General features: G+C 45.7%; 1 protein-coding gene across 8 annotated transcripts in view; it reads right to left on the bottom strand.

Annotated features, from left to right (window-relative positions):
- Positions 1-26,403, bottom strand: part of DENND4C (DENN domain containing 4C) — a 164,773-nt gene that overhangs the window by 24,915 nt on the left and 113,455 nt on the right. For 7 of the 8 annotated variants that reach the window (XM_053298430.1, XM_053298427.1, XM_053298429.1 and 4 more), the window contains 6 exons: positions 24,547-24,679; positions 24,071-24,277; positions 18,193-18,321; positions 16,398-16,542; positions 9,395-9,541; positions 325-450 (listed from right to left, as the gene is read on the bottom strand). In XM_053298430.1, the coding sequence (XP_053154405.1) occupies positions 325-450; positions 9,395-9,541; positions 16,398-16,542; positions 18,193-18,321; positions 24,071-24,277; positions 24,547-24,679 (887 nt within the window). The remainder of the gene's footprint in view (positions 1-324; positions 451-9,394; positions 9,542-16,397; positions 16,543-18,192; positions 18,322-24,070; positions 24,278-24,546; positions 24,680-26,403) is intronic. The other variant, XM_053298433.1, reaches the window with a different exon arrangement.

Below are 26,403 nucleotides of genomic sequence, written 5' to 3'. Positions count from 1 at the left end.
TTTGTTCATAAATCAGACACTGCAATTGCAGCACAGGTTTTGCTCTGTGTTCCTTTCTACACTGCAGATTCCACAGCATGAAGAAACCCTGTGTCTTTAAATGCCTACATTGTAAAGAGACAGCATATTGCAGACAGAAAACTCAAATGAGGTGCAGTTCTCTCTACTGTGCTGCTATTAAAAGGCACAGCTTTGTAACCTGCAACTGTACTGTATGTGTACCAGATTTCCTCTGAAAAGAGAACAGAAACAGACCACAGAATCTGTTTACCCCATAATAAATACCCCATAATTACATTTATCACACATATCAGTGTACCATACCTCCAATTAGGTCTTCACTCTTAGTAACAAGTTCTTTTTCTACAAGCATGTCTGATGTATGAAGACTATCTCCATCATCCTTTATAAGTTCGTCTTTGGAACCGTAGCCTTGATCAGACTGACCCCCTATTGAAAAGAACACAACATGCTGTCTAGCAACTTTTTTCGAATTGTATTGTCACACCTGGTATTTTAAATACTGAAATGAAAATGCATTTACATTGCAACTTAAGATTTGCTAAGAAGAGTGCAAAACTTCAAACTGCCAATGCCCAGCACACAGAAACAAACATATAAAATATCTCAAGTCTGATGTGGGGGGAAAGAGCAGCAGAGATGCAATGAAAAGACTGAGATTCAGTTTACAAGATTGTAAACTGTCAGAAACTGGCAGTGGCTGGCCAGCCCCCTATGGAGGAATTAAAAAAAAAACATTCCTATTAAAACTCATCCCCATTCTAGGTACCACACGAGAAAAACAGGTTGCTCACCTGTAATTGATGATTTGGTAGAGATCCATCAACATCCATAAAAAGTGGGTTTCTGCGCCTGCGCAGGGACCATGTGATAGCTATGCCGAAGTTTGTTGAGGTGTCCTGACCACACCCCCACGCCACATGCGTGCCATTTAAAGACAGGCAGGACACACATTCCTCAGTTCTTGGACGACTGCCATGGAAGACGATCACCCAGGTAAGATCATGAGTTTTTTCTTTGAAACAGTGAAGAGTGAGCAGTGCGACACCACAGAGACGACACCTAAGCACACCTAAGTACACACTCATAGAACAACACTAATGCAGAGGAGAAGGTAGGGAGGATCTTATGGATGTCAACGGATCTCTACCAGATCATCAGTTACAGGTGAGCAACCTGTTTATCTGGATCGAGATCTGTCGAGATCCATAAGAAGTGGGTGTTTGGCAAGCTCCAAATGGAGGAGGGTGCAGTAGTAGTTAGGGCAACACTTGCTTTAATACACTCCTCCCAAAGGTAGCCTCTGCTGCAGAGTGTATGTCTATGGCATAATGTTTCACAAAAGGGGTCTCGGAGGACCAGGTTGCTGCCTTGCAGATGTCCGCAAAGGTCACTCCGGAGAGGTGCGCAGCCGAGGAACTGTGTGCCCTGGTTGAATGGGCCTTGATGGCTTCCAGCGGAGTTTTGTTCTGAAGCTTGTATGCCAGGTTTATGAGCTCCACTTACCACCTGGATAAGCGTTGGCGTGAGATGCATGTGCCCTTGGTAGAACCTGCATAAGCCACAAATAGTCCTACTGTGGTGCGAAAGTCTCTTGTCTGTGCCAGGTAAAACAGGAGTGCTCTGCGCACGTCGAGTGAGTGCAAGGATCTTTCCAGAGCTGACGATGGGTTCCTGAAGAAAGATGGGAGGATAATGTCCTGGTTCAGATGAAAACTGGACACAATCTTGGTTCGAAAGATTGGGTCCATACGCATAAGGACCTTGTCTTGGCAGAACCTGGTATACGGGGAGTCGTACCTCAGCACCGTAAGTTCACTTACACGCCGCATTGTCGTGATGGCAACAAGGAATGAAGTCTTCCAGGAAACTAGTTGCAACAACGCCATTGCCATGGGCTCGAATGGTGCCTCAGTGAGTGTGGAGAGAACCAACGAGAGACTCCAGGGTTCCACCGGCCACTCTATTGGAGAATAGACGTTAGCTAGGCCTTTCATAGGAACATAGGAAGCTGCCATATACTGAGTCAGACCATTGGTCTATCTAGCACAGTATTGTCTTCACAGACTGGCAGCGGCTTCTCCAAAGTTGCAGGCAGGAATCTCTCTTTGCCCTATTTTGGAGAAGCCAGGGAGGGAACTTGAAACCTTCTGCTCTTCCCAGAGTGGCTCCATCCCCTGAGGAAAATATCTTATAGTGCTCACACATCAAGTCTACCTCTCATATGCAACCAGGGCAGACCCTGCTTAGCTAAGGGGACAAGTCATGCTTGCTACCACAAGACCAGCTATCCTCCTCTCTGTGTGAAAAAAGAGAGTTGTTCTGTCCGAGCCCGGGTGGCGAGACGAAAGGGCAGCTAGGTGGACCTTCAATGAAATATTAGCTAGGCTTTGTGCTTTTAAAGAGAAGAGGTACAGCACAACTTGTCTGACAGATGCATGCTGGGGCAAGAAACCTCTAGTTTTGGCATAGCTTTTGAAGTGCATCCATTTTCCCACGTAATTGCGCCTGGTAGATGCTTTCCTACAATTCAATAGGACTTCCTTCAGAATCCTATGTGCCAGCTGGAGAGCGTGAACACCCGGATGCAGGATTTGACCACTGTCTTGAGACAGAAGGTCTACCACCCATGGAAGATGTTGGTACTGGTTCTGGGACAGTCTGTATACCTGTGGAAACCATGGCTGTCTTGGCCACCATAGAGTCTCCAGGAGACATGGCATCGGATCTGTAAGTATACGAGCGACCACCCTGGCAATTATTGGTTGGGGGGGAAACATGTATGGCACTTCCCACGTCCAATCCAGTTGGAATGCATCCCCTTGGGATAGAGGGTTTTGTCCCGTCCTGGAACAGAAACAGGCACATTTGGTGTTCAAGGATGTCGCAAACAGGTCCACTGTCGGTTGAAGCCACTGACTGAAAAAGGGAGTGATATACTCTGACTTGAGATCCCACTCGTGATGCCTGTCTTGGGGGAAGACTCGGTTGAGGTTGTCCGCCAGAATATTGTCCAGTCCCTTGATGTGGACTGCCACCAGTGAGACTTGGTGCCAAATGCACCAATTCCATATCTGAACTGCCAGGGCGCAAAGGCTGCAAGACACTGTCCCATCCTGGCGATTGATGTAAGCCAGGGCTGTTATGTTGTCTAGTTGGATTTGGATGGACAAGCCTTGGAGAAGTGGAAGAAAGGCTTGTAGTGCAAGAAAAACAGCCAGTAATTTTGGAAATTGATATTTAGCTGGGCCTGTTGTGGAGTCCACCTGCCTTGAGTTTGGTGGCGGCTGCAATGTGCTCCCCAACCTTGAAGGGAGGGGTCCGTCGTCAGCCATACCATCGGAATCTGAACTTGAAAAGGGATCCCTTTGTGGAGGTTGTTTCGCTATTTCCACCAGGAGAGTGAGTCCAAGACCCTTGGTGAAATCTCTAGGAGCCTCCTTTGGCTGTATCTGGTTGATTGAAAGATGGTTAGAAACCACAGCTGCAACTTTCTCATTTTCAGTCTTGCAAAGCGGATGACCGCATTGCAGGAGTCCATGAGGCCTAAAAGACGTTGGATTGTAAGAGCTGTTTGGACCGGAGAGTGTTGGCAGAGGTTCATTAGGTCTCGAATGCAGAGAAACTGCTTCTCTGGCAAGTATGCTCTTTGGTGCTCCGTGTCCAAAACAGCCCCGATGTAATGGTCACTGGAACTGGATCCAGGTGCGACTTTTTCCAATTCACCTGGATGCCTAAGTCTTTCAGAAGGTCCAACAAACAGCGGATGTGTGAAACTAACTCTTTTTTGTTCTTTGTGGTCAAGAGCCAATTGTCCAAATACGGATAAACCATAATCCCCAGTGTCCTTAGATGGGCAATCCGTGGAGCCATGCACTTTGTAAAGACCCTTGGGGCGGTGAACAACCCGAAGGGCAATACATTGTATTGGTACGCTTGGCTTCCTACAGTGAACCATAGATATTTTCGGTATTGTGGTCTGATGCTGACGTGAAAGTAGGCGTCTTTCAGGTCCAGCGTCGCAAGCCACTTTTCTCCTTGCAGTGTGGAAGAATTTGTTGCAACACCATCATTCGAAACTTCCTGACATTTACAAACTTGTTCAAATGGCAGAGGTCCATGATGGGGCAAATCCCCTCGTCCCGCTTCAGGATTTGAAAGTAGCGGGAATAGAAGCCATTCCACCTGTCCGCCCACGACACCAGGGCTATTGCCCCCTTCTCTAATAGTTCCTTCACCTCTTGTTGCAGGGCTTCCATTGAAGGAGTGAATCTCATTCCTGTGAACCGTGGTACCGTCCTGAATTCGATGGCATATCCTGTTAATATGATCTTCAGGACCCAACAGTCTGATGTTATATGGTGCCATGCGGGGGCATGGCTTTCTAACCTGATGAAATGAGGTGGCGAAGATGGTAGTAGAGCCCCCGTAGGCAGGAATGGGGAAAGTGATGGTGTCGGTGAGTGGATTGATATCTCAGGGATGCTTCTGAGAGTAGATGGCCTTGCGTTGAGACTGCCCCGACTTTAACTTAGCCAGATAAGGCCTTCTGTGGTATGTGGAATAGGGTTTCCGGTAGTCCCAACGATCTTGACGTCGGAATGGTGTTCGCTGCCTCTGAAAGGTGGAGTGGTACTTCTCCTGGTAAGACGATGACGTGGAAGTTTGACTCGTGAAAGTCTTAGCTGTGAACTTTGATTTCTTTAACTGTTCCACTGTCGAGTCCATTGCCTCACTAAACAAGCCAGAGCTGTCAAAGGCTAGGCCCTCTATCTTATCACGCATATCAGGTTGCAGATTAGTAGAGAGCAACTATGCGTGTATTCGTAAGGTGATTGCCACTGTCATTGCGCAAGATTCAATCTCAGCCAAGTGCTTGGCAATGCTAAGCAGCTGTCTGTTCAGGTCGTCAGACCTTTCAAGTGTCTGGGTGAAGCTTTTTCTAAAGTCATCTAGAGGCAACGTATCCAGGTCTGTGAGTAAATTTTCCCAGATGCTATGGCTGTACTTTGCTGTACAGGCAGAGTAGTAAGCCACCTTGATTGAGAGGCACAAGGTTGAATACACTTTCCTCCCTATGAGGTCCAGCTTTTGACTTTCTTTGTCTGGTGGTACTGTGTAACGTTTCCCAGTTTTTGATGTGGAAGCGCAGTCAATCACCAGACTATTTGGCGCAGGATGCTTAAGGAGATAGGCATTCTCCTTGTCTTGGATGCAGTACAGGCTCTTGAGGCACTTTGACATTGGAGTGGAAGTGTGGAGAACCTCCCAGGCACACTTGGCTGCTCGTGTTATAACTGGAAGCATTGGTAAGGCCACTGGAGCCATCGTCTGGGTCTTTAACATGAAATTATACACTGGATCATCTATGGTTGCTAACTGAGTGAAGCTCCAAACCCAGTGCGATAGCCATGGCCCGGATATGTTTATGGTACGCCTTGAGCTCTTCGTTAGGCGATACGTAAGTGGTAGGGGCCACATCAATTGGTGGTTCCACAACGATTTCCTCCTTCTCCTCCTGGTCAGATTCTAAGTCGAATGAAACAGTGGTCAGAGTGTGAGGCAGACGGTGAAGGAGGAACTCTAGTCTGAGTCCCCGCCATAGTGCTCTGTTCTGTTGGCATTTGAGTTTGGGTGGCCACTGAACATGTTGTGGAGGACTTAGTCTGGGATGCTTTGTGTTGCAGAGACACAGAAAAGGTCTAGGTAGCAACAGTGACACTTTGTGGACGTGGATTGAAAGATAATGGCGCAGGTGGGAGTTGAGATACCAGCTCCCATGTTCTGTTGGATTCATTGATGCAGGCTGTCAATGGTGAAGAAGAGCCCGATGGTCGTGCTGATGTCACGTGGGTGAAGTTACACGTGTGCCATGCAAGAGGGCTCTGCAGGTGAGCAGCTGACAATGCGGGAGATGGATGGACCAAGGACAACGAGGCTGCCTGAGGTCCTGTTTCTGACAGGAGAAATCCCAAGAATGTTGACCTTGATGGGGTGCTCGAGTGTGAGTCAAGTAACTTGAGCAGTGTGTCTGTTTTCCCTGGAACAAGAGTTGAAGCAGCATCGGCATTGTCCCCATCCTCAATGGAGAAGGACAGAGGTAGCAGTTGACATCGAGGAGAAACATGCCTGGAAATGGAGATCACTGAGGTATGCAGCATCGAAAGAGATTGGCTAGTTACCATCAGTGTGGAAGGTGGAAAAGATGAGAACTGTGTTTGATCCGGTAACAAAGAACGAGCCCCCGATACCGTGACGGTGGACGTCGAAGGCAGGTTTGTCGGCAATCTGATTGATATCGAAAGCTCAGGAGCTGGGAACGTAGCTGGAGGAATTAGCGTCTGACGGGGAAGGAGTGCATTCCACCATCAGGTCAATGAGCCTTTGATGCTTCTCACTGTGCGCCAAAGGATGTTCAGAGCCACGGCGCTTCAGAGGCATCAACGTTGACTAACTGTCCATAGTCCTCTTGATGTGGAAGCGGCTTCGACGCCGACGAATGGGCCCTTTCTCTGTGTGTCGAAGTCGATTCAGCCATAGGCAGCTGCTTCGATGTTGAGGTTGACAAGTGTTCCCTTTCTTGACGTGTTGAGGTTGATTCAGCCACAGGCATCGGCATCGATGGGGACTTCCCCCGACGATGCCGAGCTTGTTGTCGAGGAAGCAGTCATGGTCGACGACAAGCACCGCTTCTCAGATCTTTTCAAGCTGCTGTCTTTGTCCGATGCTGAAGAGGCGGCAGCGGTCGATGCCGAGGCCTGCTTCTCAGGCTTTTTCGAGCCTCCTTTTGAAGAATGCTCTGGACTAGATCTTAACCTAGTTTGTGTTTTTGACTTAAGGGAAGTCGAAATCGATGGTGGAGTCAAGGAAGATCTCGGAGGCGTCTTTGTCCTCTATACCGAAGGGCTCGGCGTGCCTGGCATCACAGGGCTCAGCATGTCATCATAGATTGTAGAGCGAAGGCGGAGTGCCCTGTTTTTCCGAGTCTGCTTGGAAAACGATAGGTAAATCTTACATGTGGTGACATTATGCTATTCACCCAAGCAGAGAAGGCACAGATTGTGTAAAACCTTAGAGGGGAGTTTGGCTTTACAGAGCTCGCACCTCTTAAAGGATTTCTTCTCTTCAGCCATTATGAAGACGAGAGGGTAGTCAGGCAGTCCGAGTCAATTCCCAGCATAGTCTGTCATCCGTTCCGAGGTCAAAAGTGAAGGAGAAAAATCACGTCAGTCGGTCCAGGTCAAAGGAGAGCGTAGTCCGTCAGCTAGTCCAAGTCAGATAACCATATAAGCAGTCCGATTGAAGGGGGGGGGGAACCTCACGAAAAAACTCATGAAAATCTAAGAGGAACTTCCCGACTAGCAGCAAATCGAAGGTCTAAACGCAAAGGCGGTCAGAGAAGAAATAAGGAATGTGTGTCCTGCCTGCCTTTAAATAGCACGCACGGGGTGTGGGGGCATGGTCAGGGCACCTCGACAAGTTTCGGCATAGCTACTGCATGGTCCCTGCGCAGGCGCAGAAACCCACTTCTTATGGATCTCAACGGATCTCAATTCAGATCTCACATCTTCCTGCTTCTTTTCTCAGTCAGACAGAACTTAGTTATTACATTGTTGTTAGTTACTTACCTGTACCCCTGCTACTCACACACACCCCTCTGAATTAATCCATCAGATTTCTGCCCTAGGCTATTACTGCCAGCACAGCTATCCCAGGCTTCCCATCAGTGCTACTGCTCTTCCTCTGAAGAAAGCAGGAGCAGTGCCTGCCAAATCTGGCAGTCCTGAATGCTCACACAGCCAGAGAAAACGCTTTCCTTTATGGTCCTCTCATTTAACTCATTAGATACATGAAGGAAAAGAACAAGAGTCAAGGACCAAAGTGAAGAACTCCTAGCATAGCTTCTTATTAGTTTGACTGCCTTTTTAAAAAGTTATCTGCAGGGTAGCAGCATAATTAAACTTTGATGTTAACCAATAATTAGACAAGGTATACGCAAGTATGCCACTGCAAACTGAGCTAGTCATTATTTATAGCATTAAGTGAAAATTCTTTCCCACTCCTTGCTTATCAAGTGACAAAACCCCCACCAATAAATGGGAAAATTACCTGGAGTGGTTAACATTCAAGGGCAGAATTAACGCATATGTGCTCCAAAGCTTCACGCCACACAAGTCTGCACCCACACCATGACAGCCAAGGACAAATGCAGCACCAAGAGACAGTACAGAGCAAGAAGCAGAGCAACAAAGATCAGAGAGAAGGAATGTTTAGTCATCTACTAGACAAAAAACAACAGACCATCTACACAGGAGAAAGACTCACTCTTTAAAAAGGGAGAGCTCAGAAAATTTAGTAGAGAAGGTGAGAGAAGAGGGAAATCATTTAGATTTTCAGGCTCTAAAGAGGATGCAGGTGTGGTAACATCTTCCGTTTGTTTCAATAAAGAATAATCTTATTTAAAATGCATAACCTACATCATTTGAAAGGCTGAGTGAGAACATAAGCTTATTTTTAATACATATTCAGAAAAATATATAGCACTCACTGCAACTTTGGCCAACAAAACGTTTGTTCAGATATCTAGGTCTTACATGTCCACCTTCTGCAAGTAACCACTAGTTTGTCCAAAAGACTATGCTCCATTTTCAGTGTGCAGCCGCTTCATGTTAATCTCTCCTTTTCCCCAGTTCCCCTCACCAAAATATTAGCCAAGCTCAAATAAGCATTTACAGTTAGGGGTTATGACATTATTTTTTTATCTACTACATTTCTATGCTGCCCAAAATTTGCGTCTCTGGGCAGTTAATGCATTAAGAAATAATGCATTTCTTGCCAAGAAGTTATTTGCCAACTTGTAATTTGAACAGCATGCACTTTTCTTTTTAAACAAACTACATGTCTGTACAAGAATTTTCACTATGTCCATCCATTAGCACTGACAGAACGAATTGTACAAGTGGGGTGAGTGAACACCAAGTCTAAGCTGACACAAAAATCACATTCCCTTTTTTATCAACAACATAGCCTTTCACCATCTCACTTCAGCCCATCTCCACTTAGTATTCAGCTGGAGGCCCCACAACATGATTCTCAGATATGGAATAATATCAGGGAAAGAGCTGGATATGCATAGAAATATGCATCCAATATGTGACTGGCACTTGTAATTTGCTTTTTGGTGATCTTGTGAACTTTAACTTGAATCCTGCTGTTGACTGCCATGGAGCAAGCCACAGAAATGAACCATTTTCCTCCTCAACATATCACAGTACATGGTCTTGGCAACAGGAAGAGCAGCATTCAGGAAAATAAAGTCAGCAATGGATTAGAAAGAGGATGTGCAGTTAGTGAAACTTAACGGTTCTAGTACCTGTGCTAGAGTGATTACCCATGGAATCAAGCCTGACTAAGTCTCTGACGAAGGGTGTGTGCTCCCCACTGTTAGCATCATTAGAACTATCCACACTACCATGGCTCACCGTGTCCCCATCACTTCCACCTGTGACCATCCGAGGAGCTGAGGATATGAACAACAGTGCATTAGTTACACACACACACAGACACACACACACACAGAAAAAGTGAACATTAAAAAGAGAGAAAAGAAAGAAAAACAGGTTGCTTACCTGTAACAGGTGATCTGGTAGTGATGCCTCAACATTCACAAAAAAATGGGTTCTGCGCCCACGCAGGACAACTTCGGGTAGTATTGATTAGCTCTTCGGACGCCTTTTAACTGCCACAGCACGAGCCGTGCAGTACCTATACTGGCAGTTAGGCGTCTGTTGCTCAGTTTCTGAATGACCGTTTGACAGTCTATAACGACCACGCAACTTTAGCTTCCTAGTTGCTTTTTCTCTGTTGGAATGTAATGCTCCAATTGCGTGCACTCTGTAGCGGGGCCGGCTGGGAGGATTTTATGAAAGTCAAGGCATCACTAACAGATCACCTGTTACAGGTAAGCAACCTGTTTATCTGGATAGAGATGCCTCGACAGGCATAAAAAATGGGTGAATCACGAGCTGCCCAAATGGAGGAGGGCATTGCATGCTATTGGAACACCCTCCTTAGCACGGCCCTGCCAAACTGCGCCGCCTCTACAGAGCGAATGTCTAGTGCATAATGTCTCACAAAGGTTTGATCCGAGGCCCAGGTGGCTGCCATACATATATCCTTGAACTTTATCCCTGAAAGGTGAGCCGCAGAGGCAGCATGAGCCTTTGTAGAACGGGCTCTAATAGAGGATGGCAGGGTGACTCCCTGAACATCAGAGGCCATCCTAATGAGTTCCACTAGCCAAAAAGACAGTTTTTGGCGGGATGGCTGAAGGCCCCTGTTCTTCCCGTTTAAGGCAATGAAAAGATAGCTAGTCTTTCTTATCTCTTTCATTCTTTGCAGGTAGAAAAGGATGGCCCTGCGTATGTCCAGCTTGCGTAAAGAAGCCTCCAGCGGAGTGGACGGATTGCTGAAAAAGGTAGGTAAGACAATGTCCTCATTCAGATGAAAATCTGTAACTATCTTCGGATGGAACTCAGGGTCCAAACGCATAACCACTCTGTCAGAAAAGAACTGCGTATAAGGCCCATCCATCCGAAGGGCCCGCAACTCGCTCACGCGTCTTGCCGACGTGATAGCCACCAAGAACAAAGCCTTTAATGTCACCAATTTTAAAGATGCGGTGGCCATTGGCTCAAAAAGGTCTCCTATTAAAGCCGAGAGAACCAGGGAGAGGCTCCACTTAGTAGACGGTTTTTGTACAGGGGGATATAGATTATTCAGCCCCCTCAAAAAGTCCTTGCATTTAGGATGAGTGAACACTGTCTTATGTTCCCAGCCTCCATGTCGAGCGGAGATGGCCACCAAATGTACTCTTATGGACGCACTGGCCAACCCACTGGATTTTAAGGAGGTCAGGTATAGTAAAACTTCCTTCGCAGTGGCCTCCTTCGGTTGGATGTGATGATCACTGGCATACAACGAGAATCTTCTCCACTTGGAGAGATAATTTCTCCTAGTTGACTTTCTCCTGGTGTTTCGCAATATTCTCTTCAGTAACCCACTTTCCATGCTGTCAGATTGAGAATAGCCAGGTTGGGATGGAGTATTTGTCCCCCCCTGCTGCAAAATCTGGTCCTTCTGACGGGGCAACCTCCTGTACGTATGGTTAGACAGCCGTAGAAGTTGTGGGAACCACGTTTGTCTGGGCCACCAAGGAGTGATCACAATCACCCTGGTGTTGTCCTGCAGTAGCTTTGCAACAACTCTGTTCAGCAGGGGATATGGAGGGTACAAATAAAACATACTTCGTGTCCACCAGTACTGGAAGGCATCTCCCTTGGATAGGTGGCCCTCTCCCATCCTTGAGGAGTATTGGCTGCATTTCTTGTTCCCTGATGTTGTAAACAGGTCGACTGTCGGGGTGCCCCAGGCGAGAAATATCTCGTCCAGCTAGTGGGGGTTGAGCTCCCATTCGTGTTGCTGAAGGACAGGAGATCTGCTTAGAGCAGGGTTTCTCAACGTGTGGGTCCCCAGATGTAATTGGACTTCAACTCCCATAATTCCCACTAAAGGCCACTGGGGCTGGGGATTATGGGAGTTGAAGTCCAATAACATCTGGGTTCCCACACGTTGAGAAACCCTGGCTTAGAGCATCTGCCAGGACATTGTCCTGCCCCTTTATGTGTAGCGCTACTAGGTGTATGCGCCTCGCAATACACCAGTTCCACATCTGGAGCCCCAGATGACATAACGGTCTCGACACTGTTCCTCCTTGGTTGTTCACATAGGCGATTGCGGTAGTATTGTCCATCTGGAGTTGCAATACTCCCTCCTGAATGATGTCTTGGAGAGCTTGTAGCGCCCAGAAGGCAGCCAGAAGTTCCAGGAAATTGATGTGATGGCGCTTTTCCCGCTGAGTCCACTGGCCTTGCACCCTGTGGACTCCCAAATGAGCCCCCCATCTGAGCATGGATGCATCTGTGGTCAAAGTGCAAGAGGGTACTGGGGCCTGAAACGGCACCCCCCCCCCGCATGTTCGCATCCTTCGTCCACCACAGCAAAGAGTCCAGGATTCCGCTAGGTATTAAAAGGGGCATGCTCTGGGGATCCACATTGGGTCGGAAAACATCCAGGTACCACAACTGCAGCTTCCTCATGCGCAGCTTCGCATAGCGAACAGTAGTGGTGCAAGAGGCCATCAGCCCCATTAGAACCTGGACCGATCTGGCCTGTTGTGTCGGAGCGGCATGAAAGAGTAAAACCATATTTTTTATTCGCTGGTATCTGTCTCGTGGAAGGAACGCCCTCTGGCAGTCCATGTCCAGCTCCACTCCTATATATGTCAGGCACCTTGCAGGAGTAAGGTGCTTTTCCCTGTTTATTTGAATGCCCAGATCGTGCACAGAGTAATCACTGTTTGAATCTGTCTGTCCAATAGATCTTTGGTCTGTCCAGTAAGAAGCCAGTCATCTAGATACGGAAATATAGAGACTCCCTGCATCCGCAGGTAGGCTACGATGACAGCCAGACATTTCGTAAACACTCGTGGAGCCGTCACCAGGCCAAAGGGCAGGACATTGTATTGAAATATCTGACTGCCCAGTGTGAAACGGAGATATTTCCTGTGGGACTCCTGAATGCCGACGTGGAAGTAAGCATCCTTCAAATCCAATGTCACAATCCACTGCTCCTGGTGAAGAAGAGGCAGGATTTGCTGCAACGTTATCATCCTGAATTTCTTCACGTCGATAAATAGGTTCAGCCACCTGAGATCCATGATCGGACGAATGCCTTCATCCTTCTTGGGTATTTGGAAATACCTTGAATAAAAGCCTGTTAGAGCATGAGCCCATGGTACCGGAGAAATTGCTTCCTTGTCCAGCAGAACCTTGACCTCTTCCTCCAGTGTCTCTGTCTCTGGGGTGTACTGTATCCCATTGAATTGAGGAAGAGTCTTGAACTCGATAGCATAACCAGTCCTGATTATACGTAAGACCCATCGGTCTGATGTTATATGTTGCCATGCTTGGGCATGGCTTGCCAGTTTGATGGTGCATCTGGTTTGCAACCAGGTGATGTTGGTCCTTGTGGTTCTGTAGGGTAAGCTTGGTGGTTCCGATAGTTGAGATTCCGGCAATTGTGGGCTCTGTGAACAATCAAAGATGTTGTTTTGGTTGTTGAGCAGCTTTATGCTGTTCTGACTTATTCTTTTGTGTGTAATTTCTGCAATTGTATCGATTATAGGGTTTCTTATACTCCTTGTGCTCATACCTCCTGTAGGAGCTTTGTTTTCGCTGATATGGCTGAAACTTATTATTTGTAAAACGCTGTGCTGCAAACGTCTTCACTGTATACTTAGACTGCTTCAAATGTTCCAAAGTATCATCCGTTTGTTCTGCAAACAGGCCTTTCCCATCAAATGGTAATGACTCAATGCGGTCACGCCTATCCTGCATCAAAGTGGTCGAGCGGAGCCATGCATGCCATCGCAACATCACAGCAGTTGTCAGAGTGCGCGATTCTGACTCTGCCAAGTGTTTGGCATTTGCCAATTGCTGTCGTGTAGCCATCGTGGTCTTTACAAAAACGTTTTCAAAACACTTATGAAACTCTTCTGTCGTCAAAGAGGATGTGCATGGAGACCTTCCCATAAAGAGTAGGTATACTTTGCAAGACAAGCTATGTAATTCAAGATCTTAACAGACAGGCAAGCCGTAGAATAAGCCTTCCTAGCAAGCACATCTAGCTTCCTGCCTTCCTTGTCTGCTGGTGTAGTATGCCTCCTTCCCGATTTTCCCGAAGAAGCGCAATCGATCACCAGTGAATTAGGAACTGGATGAGTTAGCAGATATTCATTGTCCTGCTCCCTTATTCTGTATAGAGACTCCAGACGTTTGGAGGTAGTTGTTGAAGTCTGTAAGACTTCTCATGCCGCCTCTGCCGCCTTGGTGATCACTGGGAACATAGGCAGGAAAACCGGCTGCAAGCCAGAAGATTTTTTCAAAAAATTGTAAACAGGGTCGTCCACATCTGTTGTTTTCTGCGAGAGATCGAGACCCAGTACCTCAGCCATTTCAGCTACCTGCTGATTGTAAGATCTCATTTCCTCCGTAGGCAAATCTGTTGGACAAGGCATGACATCTGGACTGGAATTCTTTGGAAGCCGATCATCGGTATCGTCCTTTGTGTCGTCTGAATCGTCCTTCGGGTCATCATCTGTGGAATCCGAAGGGTACTCCTCCTCATCAGAGGAAGATGGCGCATCATCAGGTAAGACAGTCTCTGCAGGTAAGTGTCTCCTATGACTAGCATGCGGCATTAAAGTGGCTGGTGTAGACAGCGGAGGTAATGAGGTCTGAATTGACACTGACCTGATAGGGCAGGATAGAGGGATGGCAGCTTGCACTGCTGAATCATGTACAGGTGGCTTGATCACACGTGGCTCCAAAGTCTGAACTGCAGCGCTAATGCCCCTGGGTATGCCCTCCAAAGGAGTGTGAGTCTGAATAGAAACCGAAGTGCAAGGCAAAACACCTGGAGTGGTCTGTGTCGTGACTGCCAAAGAGAGCTCCGAGAGTAAGAGTCTCTTTAACCTTTCAGACTGCCACTCCTTATACATAGTAAACTCTGCAGGAGATAATGTAATACAAGTATCTCCCCATCCTCCCAATGGGCATAAACCTATCGGTGTCCTCTTCGATGGAGTGATTGAAGGTGTCCTGGGAGGAGGAAGACTTTCCACATCATCATCAACATCAAGTCCCTGGGATATAAATCCCTGGAAAGCAGAGGTCGAAGGAGATGTATTATCAGACTGAAGGAGCTGCAGGAGGTCAGGGTCAATATCCATTTCCCCCTCCGCTGGTGCAATCTCAATCTGCATTCCACTATCCAGAGAGTCCAGCTCAGCCCGTGTAGGAATCATAGTGTCCCGATCTATAGGGGATGATTCTGCAGTGTGGCTTGTAGCGATTCTTGATGCAGAAGAAGCGGCGGCTGCTGACATCGGGGAGGTTTCCCTATCCAGAAAGGCTATCGACGTCGAAGGAGCGCTTTTCTCTTTCGATCTCGTGGAGCTCTTGCTTTTAGCCTTGCCGGTATCCACCTGATGTCGAGTTGGATTCTTTTTAGCCGGTATCGAGGTCGGGGTTGCAGGTGACTGACATGGAGTCGGGGCAAGAGATAAAGACTTTGCTCTGCCCCTCCACGGCTCATTCTGGAGCCCCGATGGCGAAGGGGTGGTGTGCCGTGAAGTCGGAGCTGCCTTATGCTTCTTCTTTACCGCATTTGCTGGTGGCGAAGAGCAAGGGCGCTTCGGGCTTCTACCCTTTGGTGCCAAGGGCTCTTTGAATAAGCCTGGCATAGTCGATTTCAGGGAGGTCCCCGTAACGTCATTAGCCATGTCTGAGGGTTTAGACTGCGTAAGAGCAGCCCTCGGCAAGGAGGAGGAGGTAGACGGGCAAAGTGCGTCCTCCATTAAAGAGACTTTCAGTCGTGCCGCCCTGTTCTTCAGGGTCTGTTTTGAAAATGTTTTACACATAGGGCAAGCAGTCGTGGAGTGCTCTTTCCCCAGGCAGAGGAGACAAAGCTGATGGCCGTCAATTGACAGAAGCTGCAGCGGACACACCATTTAAAGGTGGTTTTTTCTCTCAGAGGTGCACTCATGAGTAAAGGTGTCAGTGGCTGTTAGGGACTGCCATTACCAATTTATTAGGTTTAGTAAGGGACAGAGCTGAATAAGTCCGAATGGGGCAGAGCTAGAACGATTGAGGTTCCCGCTTGTCCCTTGCCGTCCCGTGAGTGAAGGTATCCCCTTGAGTAAACTAAATCCGTTCCGTGTCAGTTCGTGAGTAAATATATCCTTTAAAGTAAACTAAGTCCATTCATGTGGTTTAATAAAGAGTGGTTGAATTGTCCTAAAGTCCATACACTGAGTCTAACAACAAATATCTTCCGAGGAGCAACAAAGTTTCCGAGATCCTAACGCATAGACGGTCAGAAAGAAACTGAGCAACAGACGCCTAACTGCCAGTATAGGTACTGCACGGCTCGTGCTGTGGCAGTTAAAAGGCGTCACGAGGAGCTAATCAATACTACCCGAAGTTGTCCTGCGCATGCACAGAACCCATTTTTTATGCCTGTCGAGGCATCACTATCCAGATCAGTAGTTCTTAAGCCTGCATGATCATCATTTTAAAAAAAGAAGCATACACTTTCTTTTCAACAAGATACAGCTTGATATTTCTGGGATTATATTATGAAGTCAATGTTATGAATCTTTAAGAAAATCTCTCCCATGCCATCTCAAGGTGATGAGAATGCACTTTTAGTTCTATAAAAGCTGGGCCCATTTTAGTTAGTGACTGTGGGGTTACCTGGTATTGAAGGGACCTGTGAACTATGCGCAGACTTTCTGAGGCACTGCCTAAATTGTGCCATGCCATACACCACATTCCGCAGCTTTGTCCAGAGGAATACACCACTGCGATTACTGCTAGGCCATGGGCTCTCCAAAACTGCCTGGAAGGGTGAAAAACAATTTCTCTTCACAAAGACAAAATGTTCGATTTCACAGACATACCTCTAATCCATCCCCTGACATCTCAGGGTCAGTAGCACCACATTGGCTTTTTGCCAAGAGAAGCAAGATTGACTACCCAATACTACAGAGAGGTGTCTATAAGATCTCTTTAAAAACACAAACACACAGCATTACATTAGAATCAGTCTCCAAAGTTTCTTGATCTTGTAGAAAGATTTTGAGTTTGAAATTAACTTCTGTTGACGAACAAAAACAATGCATTGCAAGTCATATAAGTTCTAAGGTACTATGCCACTGTCTGGCACATGATTAAGCAGACTGTGACCTATACAACTGTCAGCTTAATGGTACCTCAAAATCTGCCTCCTGAAGTGGGCCAGCAGCTCCTGCCTAAGGCTAGGCCATCCCTGCCAACTAAGTCTCTATTCTCTCCATCCTTGCCAACTAATTCAGAGATGGAGAGAATAGAGAGAGGATGGAGAGAAATTCTTCCCCCTCTCACATAACACTAGATCCAGTGGTCATCCCATGAAACTGATTGCCGGGAAATCTAGGACCAACAAACAGAAGTACTTTTTCACACAACACATAATCAACTTGTGGAATTCTCTGCCACAAGATGTGGTGACAGCCAACAACCTGGATGGCTTTAAGAAGGGTTTGGATAACTTCATGGAGGAGAGGTCTATCAACGGCTACTAGTCGGAGGACTATAGGCCACCTCCAGCCTCAAAGGCAGGATGCCTCTGAGTACCAGTTGCAGCGGAGTAACAGCAGGAGAGAGGGCATGCTCTCAACTCCTGTCTGTGGCTTCCAGCGGCATCTGGTGGGCCACTGTGCGAAACAGGATGCTGGACTAAATGGGCCTTGGGCCTGATCCAGCAGGACTGTTCTAATGTTCTCAAGTCGTGTTTTACTATATGAACCAAATGGTGTCCCTTAGATATGCCAGAACTTGGGAAGGTGATGCATCCAAATAGCAAACAGCTCAACTGTAAGACGTAACACAAGAGCGTCCTACTCAAATGAGTTGGAGGCCAAATTCCCTACCTGGTACCACACTCGTAAAAATGAACGTTCCCTTCACTAACTTCAACAAGCCCCCACATGTCTGGAATTAGCTCTGCACCAAAGGTGCAGTTTCCAAGCAGATCTGAGTCATATCTCCTCTCCTTTTTGAAGCTAAGCCGTCACATTCACCATTACCCTCCCCTTTCCTCTTAAACCTATTCAAACAACAAAAATACTTTTGCCAGCCAGCCTTCTTTCAATGTGCTACATTTTTGCACCACATCCAAACATACTCAGCAGTGTCCAAAACACCCCTCAGAGCATCATAAGAGCCCCACTGGTTGATCTTCTTACCAACAAGTCTCCAGGTCTGCGCTCCGCACCATCTATTTCTTTTCCTTGCAAACTACACTGGGCACTAACGTGCCCAATAAGGTCCACAGGCTTAATATTTGAGACCCCTGACCTAGCATATGCCTTTTAGAGTGCCCATATATTAATTAAATATGGTAGGCTATTAAAGCAATGGTAGGATGTTAAATAAAAATAGTAATACAAAAATGGTAGAAAGAACTACACACCCCTCCCCTAGCATGAAATAAATTTGCCTTGCTTACCTTGTTGTAGTAGCCATAGGTGATTGCATTTGGGTGAATGCCTGCATTTTTCATTTCAAAAAGGACCCTCACAGCCAGAACAGGATGGCCCCAAAGTCCACAGAGCTGCATTACAACTCTATAGCAGACCTGATAAATATTGAAAGGTTAACATGACTGACTTCAAGAGGCATTTTGAAGTAACTTAGGATCCAAATGTGATAGTATTGCTCTATAGCAGCAAGACACAGGAAAAGGAGGTAAAAGTAACTACTCAGTAAAATGAGCCTCAGCAACCAGCAGGGGGAGCACAAGTTAAACAGCAAAAAAGCTCTCAAACATCATTCAACATATTGATCCTACCAATTGTAGAGATACCATCTGCTCTACAGCATAAACCTGAACAAATGTGAGGATGGAAGGAAGGCCTCTGATCTGACTCAATGAGTCACTATACTGAAAATTAATATTTAAAATAAAGGCTAAGCACTCAATATCTGCTGCCATGCAGTGTCATGACTGGTGGCACTGGCACAAGTGGTCAAATGTGCACTTTATTGCCAGCGATTAGCAGAAGGGCTTTGAAGCTGCTGTAAGACAAGACAAAAGGCACTGCATTAAAAGCCTACAGGTTCCTAGTCTTGCCCCAGGTAAGGAGTCTTACTAACAATTTCCATAGTTCTGTAGCAGCCCCAAGAGATGGGATGCAGCCTGACTTATGGATAATAGTTTCATTAAGTGAACAGAGTCCACTAGGTAAATTTTGTACAGAACAAAACAGCCACCAGTTTTAGTTACTACTCACCTGAAGCTAAATATTTCAGACCTCTTGCAGTAAATGCACAAAATTTGGAAGCATGTCAGCATTCCCATATGACTATTGACAGTCACTGTAATATGAATACTCTCTTCTATCGTTTCCTAGGGATATTGTTACAGTGCACACTAAAGACTGTTCATATATTATAGTGCTATAAAAATAAAGTTCACAGTCACCGTTCAACATGATGCAAATATCTATATTGGTGCACTGTATTAGTCTGAGATAGTCATAACTAATTCATTCTTGTGAGGTTATTTACCACCCCATTTGAAAGCCACTGCTGTCCCTTCTCAAACAGCCATTTGAAATAGGTCACAATTAATATTGATAAGAAATTATCTTAATGACATTATAATCCAGTGAAGGATTATTATGGCAGTTTTTTTGGTTGTGTGTGTAACCTTTCCCCCTTTCCACTTATGTTCATTTACTTTCCCTCCTTCATTTCTCTCTCTTTGTGCCTGGAGAAGTCCTCCTCTCCCACTCCTCCACACTTGTTTTTCTGGCCTTCCACCTCTCCATTTGTCTTTCTTTCCTTCCACCCAGTCTTTATCAGAACTTCTTCCTTCCTGGCATTCCTTTTAAGTGTTGGCAACTGTCTTGAAGGAAGAGAAGTGGGACAAAGCCAGGAGCGAAGGGGGCACACTTTTCCTCTAGGGCTCTTTCTCAAGAGTAGACCCAAAGAATAGTTTCCATTATGGCACCAATCTGTGGAACTCCCTGCCTCAAGGCCACCACACCTTTTAACCAATGTGGCATACAGAAAAGGTGTCCACCTTCAATGCACCCCAAACTCTGCACCAGAGCACTTACAGTGGCAATAGTTCATTCATTCATTCATTCGATTTCTATACCGCCGTCCCAAAAATGGCTCAGGGCGGTTTACACGGAGAAATAAGAAACAAATAAGATGGAACCCTGTCCCCAAAGGGCTCACAATCTAAAAAGAAACATAAAGTAGACACCAGCAACAGTCACTGGAGGTACTGTGCTGGGGGTGGATAGGACCAGTTACTCTCCCCCTGCTACATAAAGAGAACCACCATGTTAAAAGGTGCCTCTTTGCCAATTTAGCAGGGGTTAATAATGCAAGCCAGGAGGGCAGGGGCAGGGCAGCGCTTGTCTGCTTGCCCTCCATCTGCTCCGACTGGGTGGTGTTGGCAGGAACTGGGAAGGTCCTTCTGCCCCAGCTGCCATCCTGAAGAAGAGGGTCAAGTTGACTCCCTGTCTGGCCCAGTCCTTTTGGAAGCTGGGGTTAATCTCGGCAGCATGGAGAGGCCTTCCTGGGCCACCTCCGCTGCTTCTAAGGCAGCTGCTATAGGGGAAGTGTTGAGAAACAAGCATAACTCCCGGAGAAAGGCTTTTGCTTTGGGGGACTGGCCAAAGTGAGGTGCCCTAGGCTGCACTTTGCACCCAGCAGCCGGTGAAACATTTCAGCTATGACTAGCCTCCCCACACCTCCAATCAAGTCTTGAATCAAAAAGCATGAGAGACTAGTGGCTACCATACAGATGTCCCAATGTGAATCACACAAAGGAAAGCAGGAGGCAACACCAAACATTCAGAGCAACAGGGCAAAGCCTGGATGAGCTGCTCCTCCATTGAAAACAGCACTTAATTTAAAGTAATTAAAGTTAATTAAACATCTGAAATGCTCATTTATGTATGGGCATGGAGTGCCCACCAGTTCTGAATTTTGTAAACCCTTTAATGTCCTGATAGGTGAGGGAAAGCCAGGCTTTTGAAGTTTAAGTGACCAAGTAACAAATGCATCCTTGGAAATGACAGACATGGGATGCTTCCCTCAGAACTCACCCTTGCAGTGCCTTGTGCCACATTTGGGCAAATTACTTTGGTAGAACTGTCAAAGTAGCAGCATTAATCAATTACTTACCAGCTTGTCTAACTTGACACTGAACCACACCCATGTATACATGAAATAATTGAGTGTCTCCAAAGATATTATTCTATTTATAACAGATTAAAACAATATAGGAATTATAACAATATAGGAATTATTTATAACAGATTAAAACAATAGAGGGGAAAAAGGAAGGAACTCAGCAAACCAGGGAGCCAGTCCAATCCTTGACAATATACTGCAGCCAAGATTATTAAATTCCTCATTATAGTCCAAGTTGAAGAGGAGACAAATAGTTTCAGAATAAGGTTTCAGCTGACAAGCCTCAAACCATTTCCCTTTTCTATATCAAAGAGCCACTTTTGCCCTAGGAAACTTCAAGGGGCCATCAATCCTGTGGCCATCAATCCATATTTTCAAAAGATGAAACAGAAGGAGAAAATTTGGACAACTCAACTTTTTACTTCATATTGTGCAGAACACGGAGCCACAAGAGTGTCTGATAGAAGACAGACATATTCCTGGGTCCATGCCTGATAATGGAGTTCAGCAGACTTTCTCCTTTGAGGCAAGACAACTGAACTTAGCAGAAAGTACTTCAAATATGAGAAAGAGAGAGGGCTATGAGTAGGATTGTTACACTGCTTTCAGGTCAAACTAAGAAACCCCACCTATTGAAGCAAGGTGTTAAGGTGACAGCTGTGATCTAGAGCAGTGTTTCTCAAACTTTTTGGAGTCAAGGACCGCTAAATTCTTCGTGCAGAGTTTCAAGGACCGCTACATTCTTCATGCGCAGTTTCCCGGACCAGCAGTTAGTAAAGGGGTTTCAAGTCTGTCTATCTATCTATCTGACTTCTATACTGCCCAAAACTTGCATCTCTGGGCTGTTTAGAATGGAAATAATATAAGCATTAAAATAATTAAATTTGGAATCTTTTGCAAACATGGAATATTAGGGGTTCTTAACCTTGGGTCCCTCAGTTAAACTCCCATAACCCCCAACAACAATGGCATTTGGCCATTATGGCTGGGGATTATGGGAGTAGAAGTCCACCAACGTCTGGGTACCCAAGGTTGAGAACCCCTGAATCTAAAAGCCTGGGTGAACAAATTTGTCTCCAGTATGTCTTCAGTATGTGCGGGGTGGTGGTGGAGGTGCTTCTGATTACTCAGTGGAGAGGGGATGTTGGGCCATTAGAAAAATTCAAAAGCTACATGGGGCCAATGAAAACAACATACAAGCAAGCCCCACTGATGCAAGAGGGAAACAGCGTTCCCTCTCAAGGCGCCTCGACCACAACAGGCAGCTGGGTTTCAATCAACCAACCTTTGGCTGCAAACAATGAGCATGCAAGAACCAGCAGCCCTTCAAGTGGCGCCCACTGCCATACCTTTTCCTCCATGCCCCCGCACTGCATACAGTTTGAAGCTGTAAAGATCGGGAATAAGATAGCTGTAGGAAGATCTCAGCAGCACGTGGAGGCAAGGCACAAGAAGGGTCCCATGCTTCTGTGATACTCTTCCTCTTCCGTGCCATGTGCAAAATTGAGGAAGTGAGTGCCTTGATTTCAGTTGGGGGGGGAGGTTGACTCCCAGTCAGGGACCGGCACTCAACCCTTCGGGGACCGGCAGCGGTCCAGGGACCGGTGGTTGAGAAACACTGATCTAGAGTGCTGCTATCAGTCAGTATGAACACGGATAGAATCTAAGCTGATGCACAAACACTTATTTTTTTAAAGCATCTACACTGAGAGTTTATAACAAAATTTTACATCATTAAATACAAGAGCCAGAAATTGTTTTGGCAGAATGTACTTGATTAATAAATAATTTTTTAAAAAGGAAAAAAATAAGTCAACAGTCTAACCCATCAACAATATTATAACTGAAAGGTTATAGAGCAGCACTAGGACTGTTAATTAAAAACTGGCGCACTCTTTGAGCTGCTGCACAAAAGCCCACCACTTTCCAAGTAATGGCAGGTATGCTGTCCTCAAGCAGGAAAGCCACTTGTTGGCTAGGCGAATTTCCTGGGAAACGAGCCAACAGTGGAGATATTAGTTCTAAACATAAGTCCCTATAAAAGGAGCAATAAAGCAAAACATGTTCGATTGTTTCAACTTCCCCATCACCACAGGGGCATAGACGCTCCGCATAAGGAGTCCCACTGTAGGGACCTTCAAGGACAGCAGAGGGAAGGCATCTACATCTGGCCTGTGTAAAAGCCAACCTATATCTGGGGATGTCTAATTGTTGCAGATAAGATAAAGGAGCAACAAGGTACCTTGTGGTATCGTTACAGTAGAAACCTGGAGACTTAGATAAATCTTCCTGCTCCTCCGTGTCTAATGTTTTCTGTTTCACCAAGGCACGGGCTTGTGATACTTCCATTTTGAGCAGGGAAAGCGGAAGCAACCCCAATGTTGCCAGTTTAGTAAATATTCTGCGTTCCCAGGAGGCATGAAATGAATCTTGTAATGTGAGAAATACTAAACTACCATGAGAGTGATGGATTTTAATCCAGTAAAAAATTGTAAGTATCCAATATCTAGCCTCCACCTTCACTAGACCCGTCTCCAGTCTCAATCTGGCATTAGAGACACAACGGGGGGTCGAAAGTACAGCTCTAAGAAATTTAGATTGAATTCTTTCTACCTGCTGAAAACTAGATAAAGGCCCTAGCTGTGCACCATATGTAAGCTGAGCAAGAGATTTGGCAAGAAAAAGTTTGATAGCAGAGGGTATAAAATGCCCCCCCTTACTCCAAAAAAACCTGAGAATAGCGGATGCACTCCTTTGAGCATTCTGGGACACATAAGTAGCATGTGGCTTCCTAGAGCCCGAGGCATGGAAGAGGACCCCCAAATAATTGAAGGTAGAAATTTGCTGAATAGGGTGGTCATCAATTTTCCAATTGTGATGTTTAGGTTTTTTACCGAGGGCCATGATCTTTGTTTTAGCATAATTAATTTCAAGACAATTTCCTTTACAATAGGAGGCCAATACCCGCAGGTCATAGACAGTAATAAACTTTGAATGAATACTTGATTAATGAATTTTGGGGTAGGGGAAGTTGTAATGAATTAGATCCAAAGCTGAGGAAGCATACCTGAAATTAAGTTATTCTTGAGAAAAGAGCAACTAATAATATGAACATCCACAGATTCACATACATTTGCAACTTTTCATGTGCTACAAATATTTTTTTTACTTACTTCATCTAGTGGTTCCACTTCAGTTTTCCTCATTTTGATAAGAACATCATATGCTTGTTGCAGGGCTCTGACCTTTGAATGAGAAACTCTGACATATGCTGGCAGACAAATGAACCATAAACTGTAACAATTACTGAAAAGGCACTTGGCCCACTGCGGAGGATGTGCGTAGAATCTCTTGGCTAATTTATGGGCTGCTTTTATTTCCTGTGTGATAGAAAGGTAACAGAAATATTAACAATGGTTGGTTGGCGCTTTGCATACTACATGCTCTTTTAGTAACATCCAAATATGGAAGACAAGATGCAGTGCTTTATATGCATATTATTTTCAGGCTTTTAGCCCAACTCAAGTATTCTCATATTAATTATACTTCTTTCTACGTCATCTATCATGTTGTTTATGGTCCTGTATATTAAATATTACACCTACAATTTTTAAAAATTATTTTTAATTAAATCAACAACAGAACTGACCTGTTTTGTCCTCTTCGCCATGAGTGCTGGACTATTTGAAATGGTGCCTCCAGCTGGATGCCTAGTAAATGAAAGCTTGAACTCCTGTGGCCTGTCAAACAGCTTAAAATCTAGTCTGGGGAAGTTTTTATAGCTGAAAAAGAAAGAGTCAAATATGTATGAACTCTGTAGTTTACTAGGATAATACACTTAGTACAAGACCCCTTGGCTCTAAACAAGAGTAAGGATGTGCACAAATCGCGATTTGATCAGCGATTCGCAGTACAGCCCAGGCACATTTAAAAGGGAGGAGAGCAGGTCCATAGCTGCTCCTCCACTGCTTGCTGCAGCTTCCTGTTTTGGCAGCATGCTCCCCAGCTACCATTGCGTGCCGGTCGCACTCTACCCAGCTTCCATTGTGTGCCGACAACAAACACATGGCCTCCATGCATGCACGGCAGCTATTTACGTGGTCAGCAACCATACATGCATGGAGGCCATGTGCATGCTGCTGTCGTGAGATGGCAGCTGGGGAGTGCGTAGCCAAAATAGGAAGCTGCAGCAAGCAGCAGAGGAGCAGGTATGGACCTGCCCTCTTCCCTTTCAAGTGTGCCTGGGCTGTCCTGCGAATCCCTATTCCTGTTCATTTCTAAATTAGAAAATGTTAGTGCTCACTTTCAAGTCCCAGAACATGCAAGGTGTTCAGGCTGGCCCAGGGAAGACAGGCAAGATTTGGATACAGAAACAAGCACATGCTGTGAAGCTGAGACCTGGTCACCTTGAAGGTTTGTCTACTCCCACATCAGCCTACCTATGCCTAGAAGCTATCTACAGAGATCCTCCCCCTGATGTCACCATCAGAGGCAAAGCAGCTGGTGACCAAACAGAGAGTCTTCTCAATGGAAGCACCCTGCTTATACAATTCTCTCCCTAGAGGATACTTGTGCCTAGTACCTGTTCTTATATAGATCCAGGTGAAGACTTTGTTACTTCCCTGCTTTTTAACATTTGACTCTTGTTTTATTCTACTAACTGCCATTTTATTCTGCAGTGTTTAGCCTTTAGTTTCTCATTTTATTGTTGTACTGTACTTTTCTAGCCACTCTGGGAATACAAATACTGAAGGGAATAAAGAATACTAATAAGACAGGGAAAGGAGGAGAAAGGATGGATGCAGCTGATCTATATTTAAATACAACCTGTAGAAGAATGGCTCTAGAACATATATTGCAGTGATCTGACAGGATTGCTTTAGTTGTTACTTTGAATGTTTTGGTGATGCTTTCATCAAAGAAATGTTGAGAGAGCAAGCACGAGGGAGCACGAGAGAGAGTGTGCACACATACATATACACATTCCATATAAAGCTACCTTACACCAAGCCAAACCATTGGTTCATCCAGTAAAGTATTGTCTACTCTGGCTTCCAGTTGCTCTCCAAGGCCTCACACAATCTTTGTTCCAGAGATCCTTTAACTGAAGATGCCAGGGATTAAATCCACACACAATGCATGTGCTGCACCACTGAATTAGGCCCATCCCATCTCAGTTATCGGATACATGTGAGCATCTCACTAAAAGATACTGGCTAGAAGTATGTGTTTGAGAAATATCAGACCAGTCCAGCTCTCTGTGTTCCTTTAAGGAGTCATTTGGATACTGCTTGAATGATGGATATTTAGGCTAGGGTCCAAAGAGCTACTTTAGGCATACCCAGGAGCTTGGGCAAACCCAGATAAATATTTAAATATTTTCCATTGAATGGTAGATCCCCTTGCCATAGGTTCGAAGACACTTTTCCATTTGGCCTGCTGGGGGAGAGGGATAATGCAATTTGAGAAAAACTGGTCCAACGCTTCTTTGGCATGCAGAACTGGT

The sequence above is a fragment of the Hemicordylus capensis genome, chromosome 2 (genome assembly GCF_027244095.1).
Source record: "Hemicordylus capensis ecotype Gifberg chromosome 2, rHemCap1.1.pri, whole genome shotgun sequence".
Taxonomy (NCBI): Eukaryota; Metazoa; Chordata; class Lepidosauria; order Squamata; family Cordylidae; genus Hemicordylus; species Hemicordylus capensis.
The sequence above is the reverse complement of the archived record's forward strand: the minus strand, read 5'-3'. Positions and strand labels throughout refer to the sequence as shown.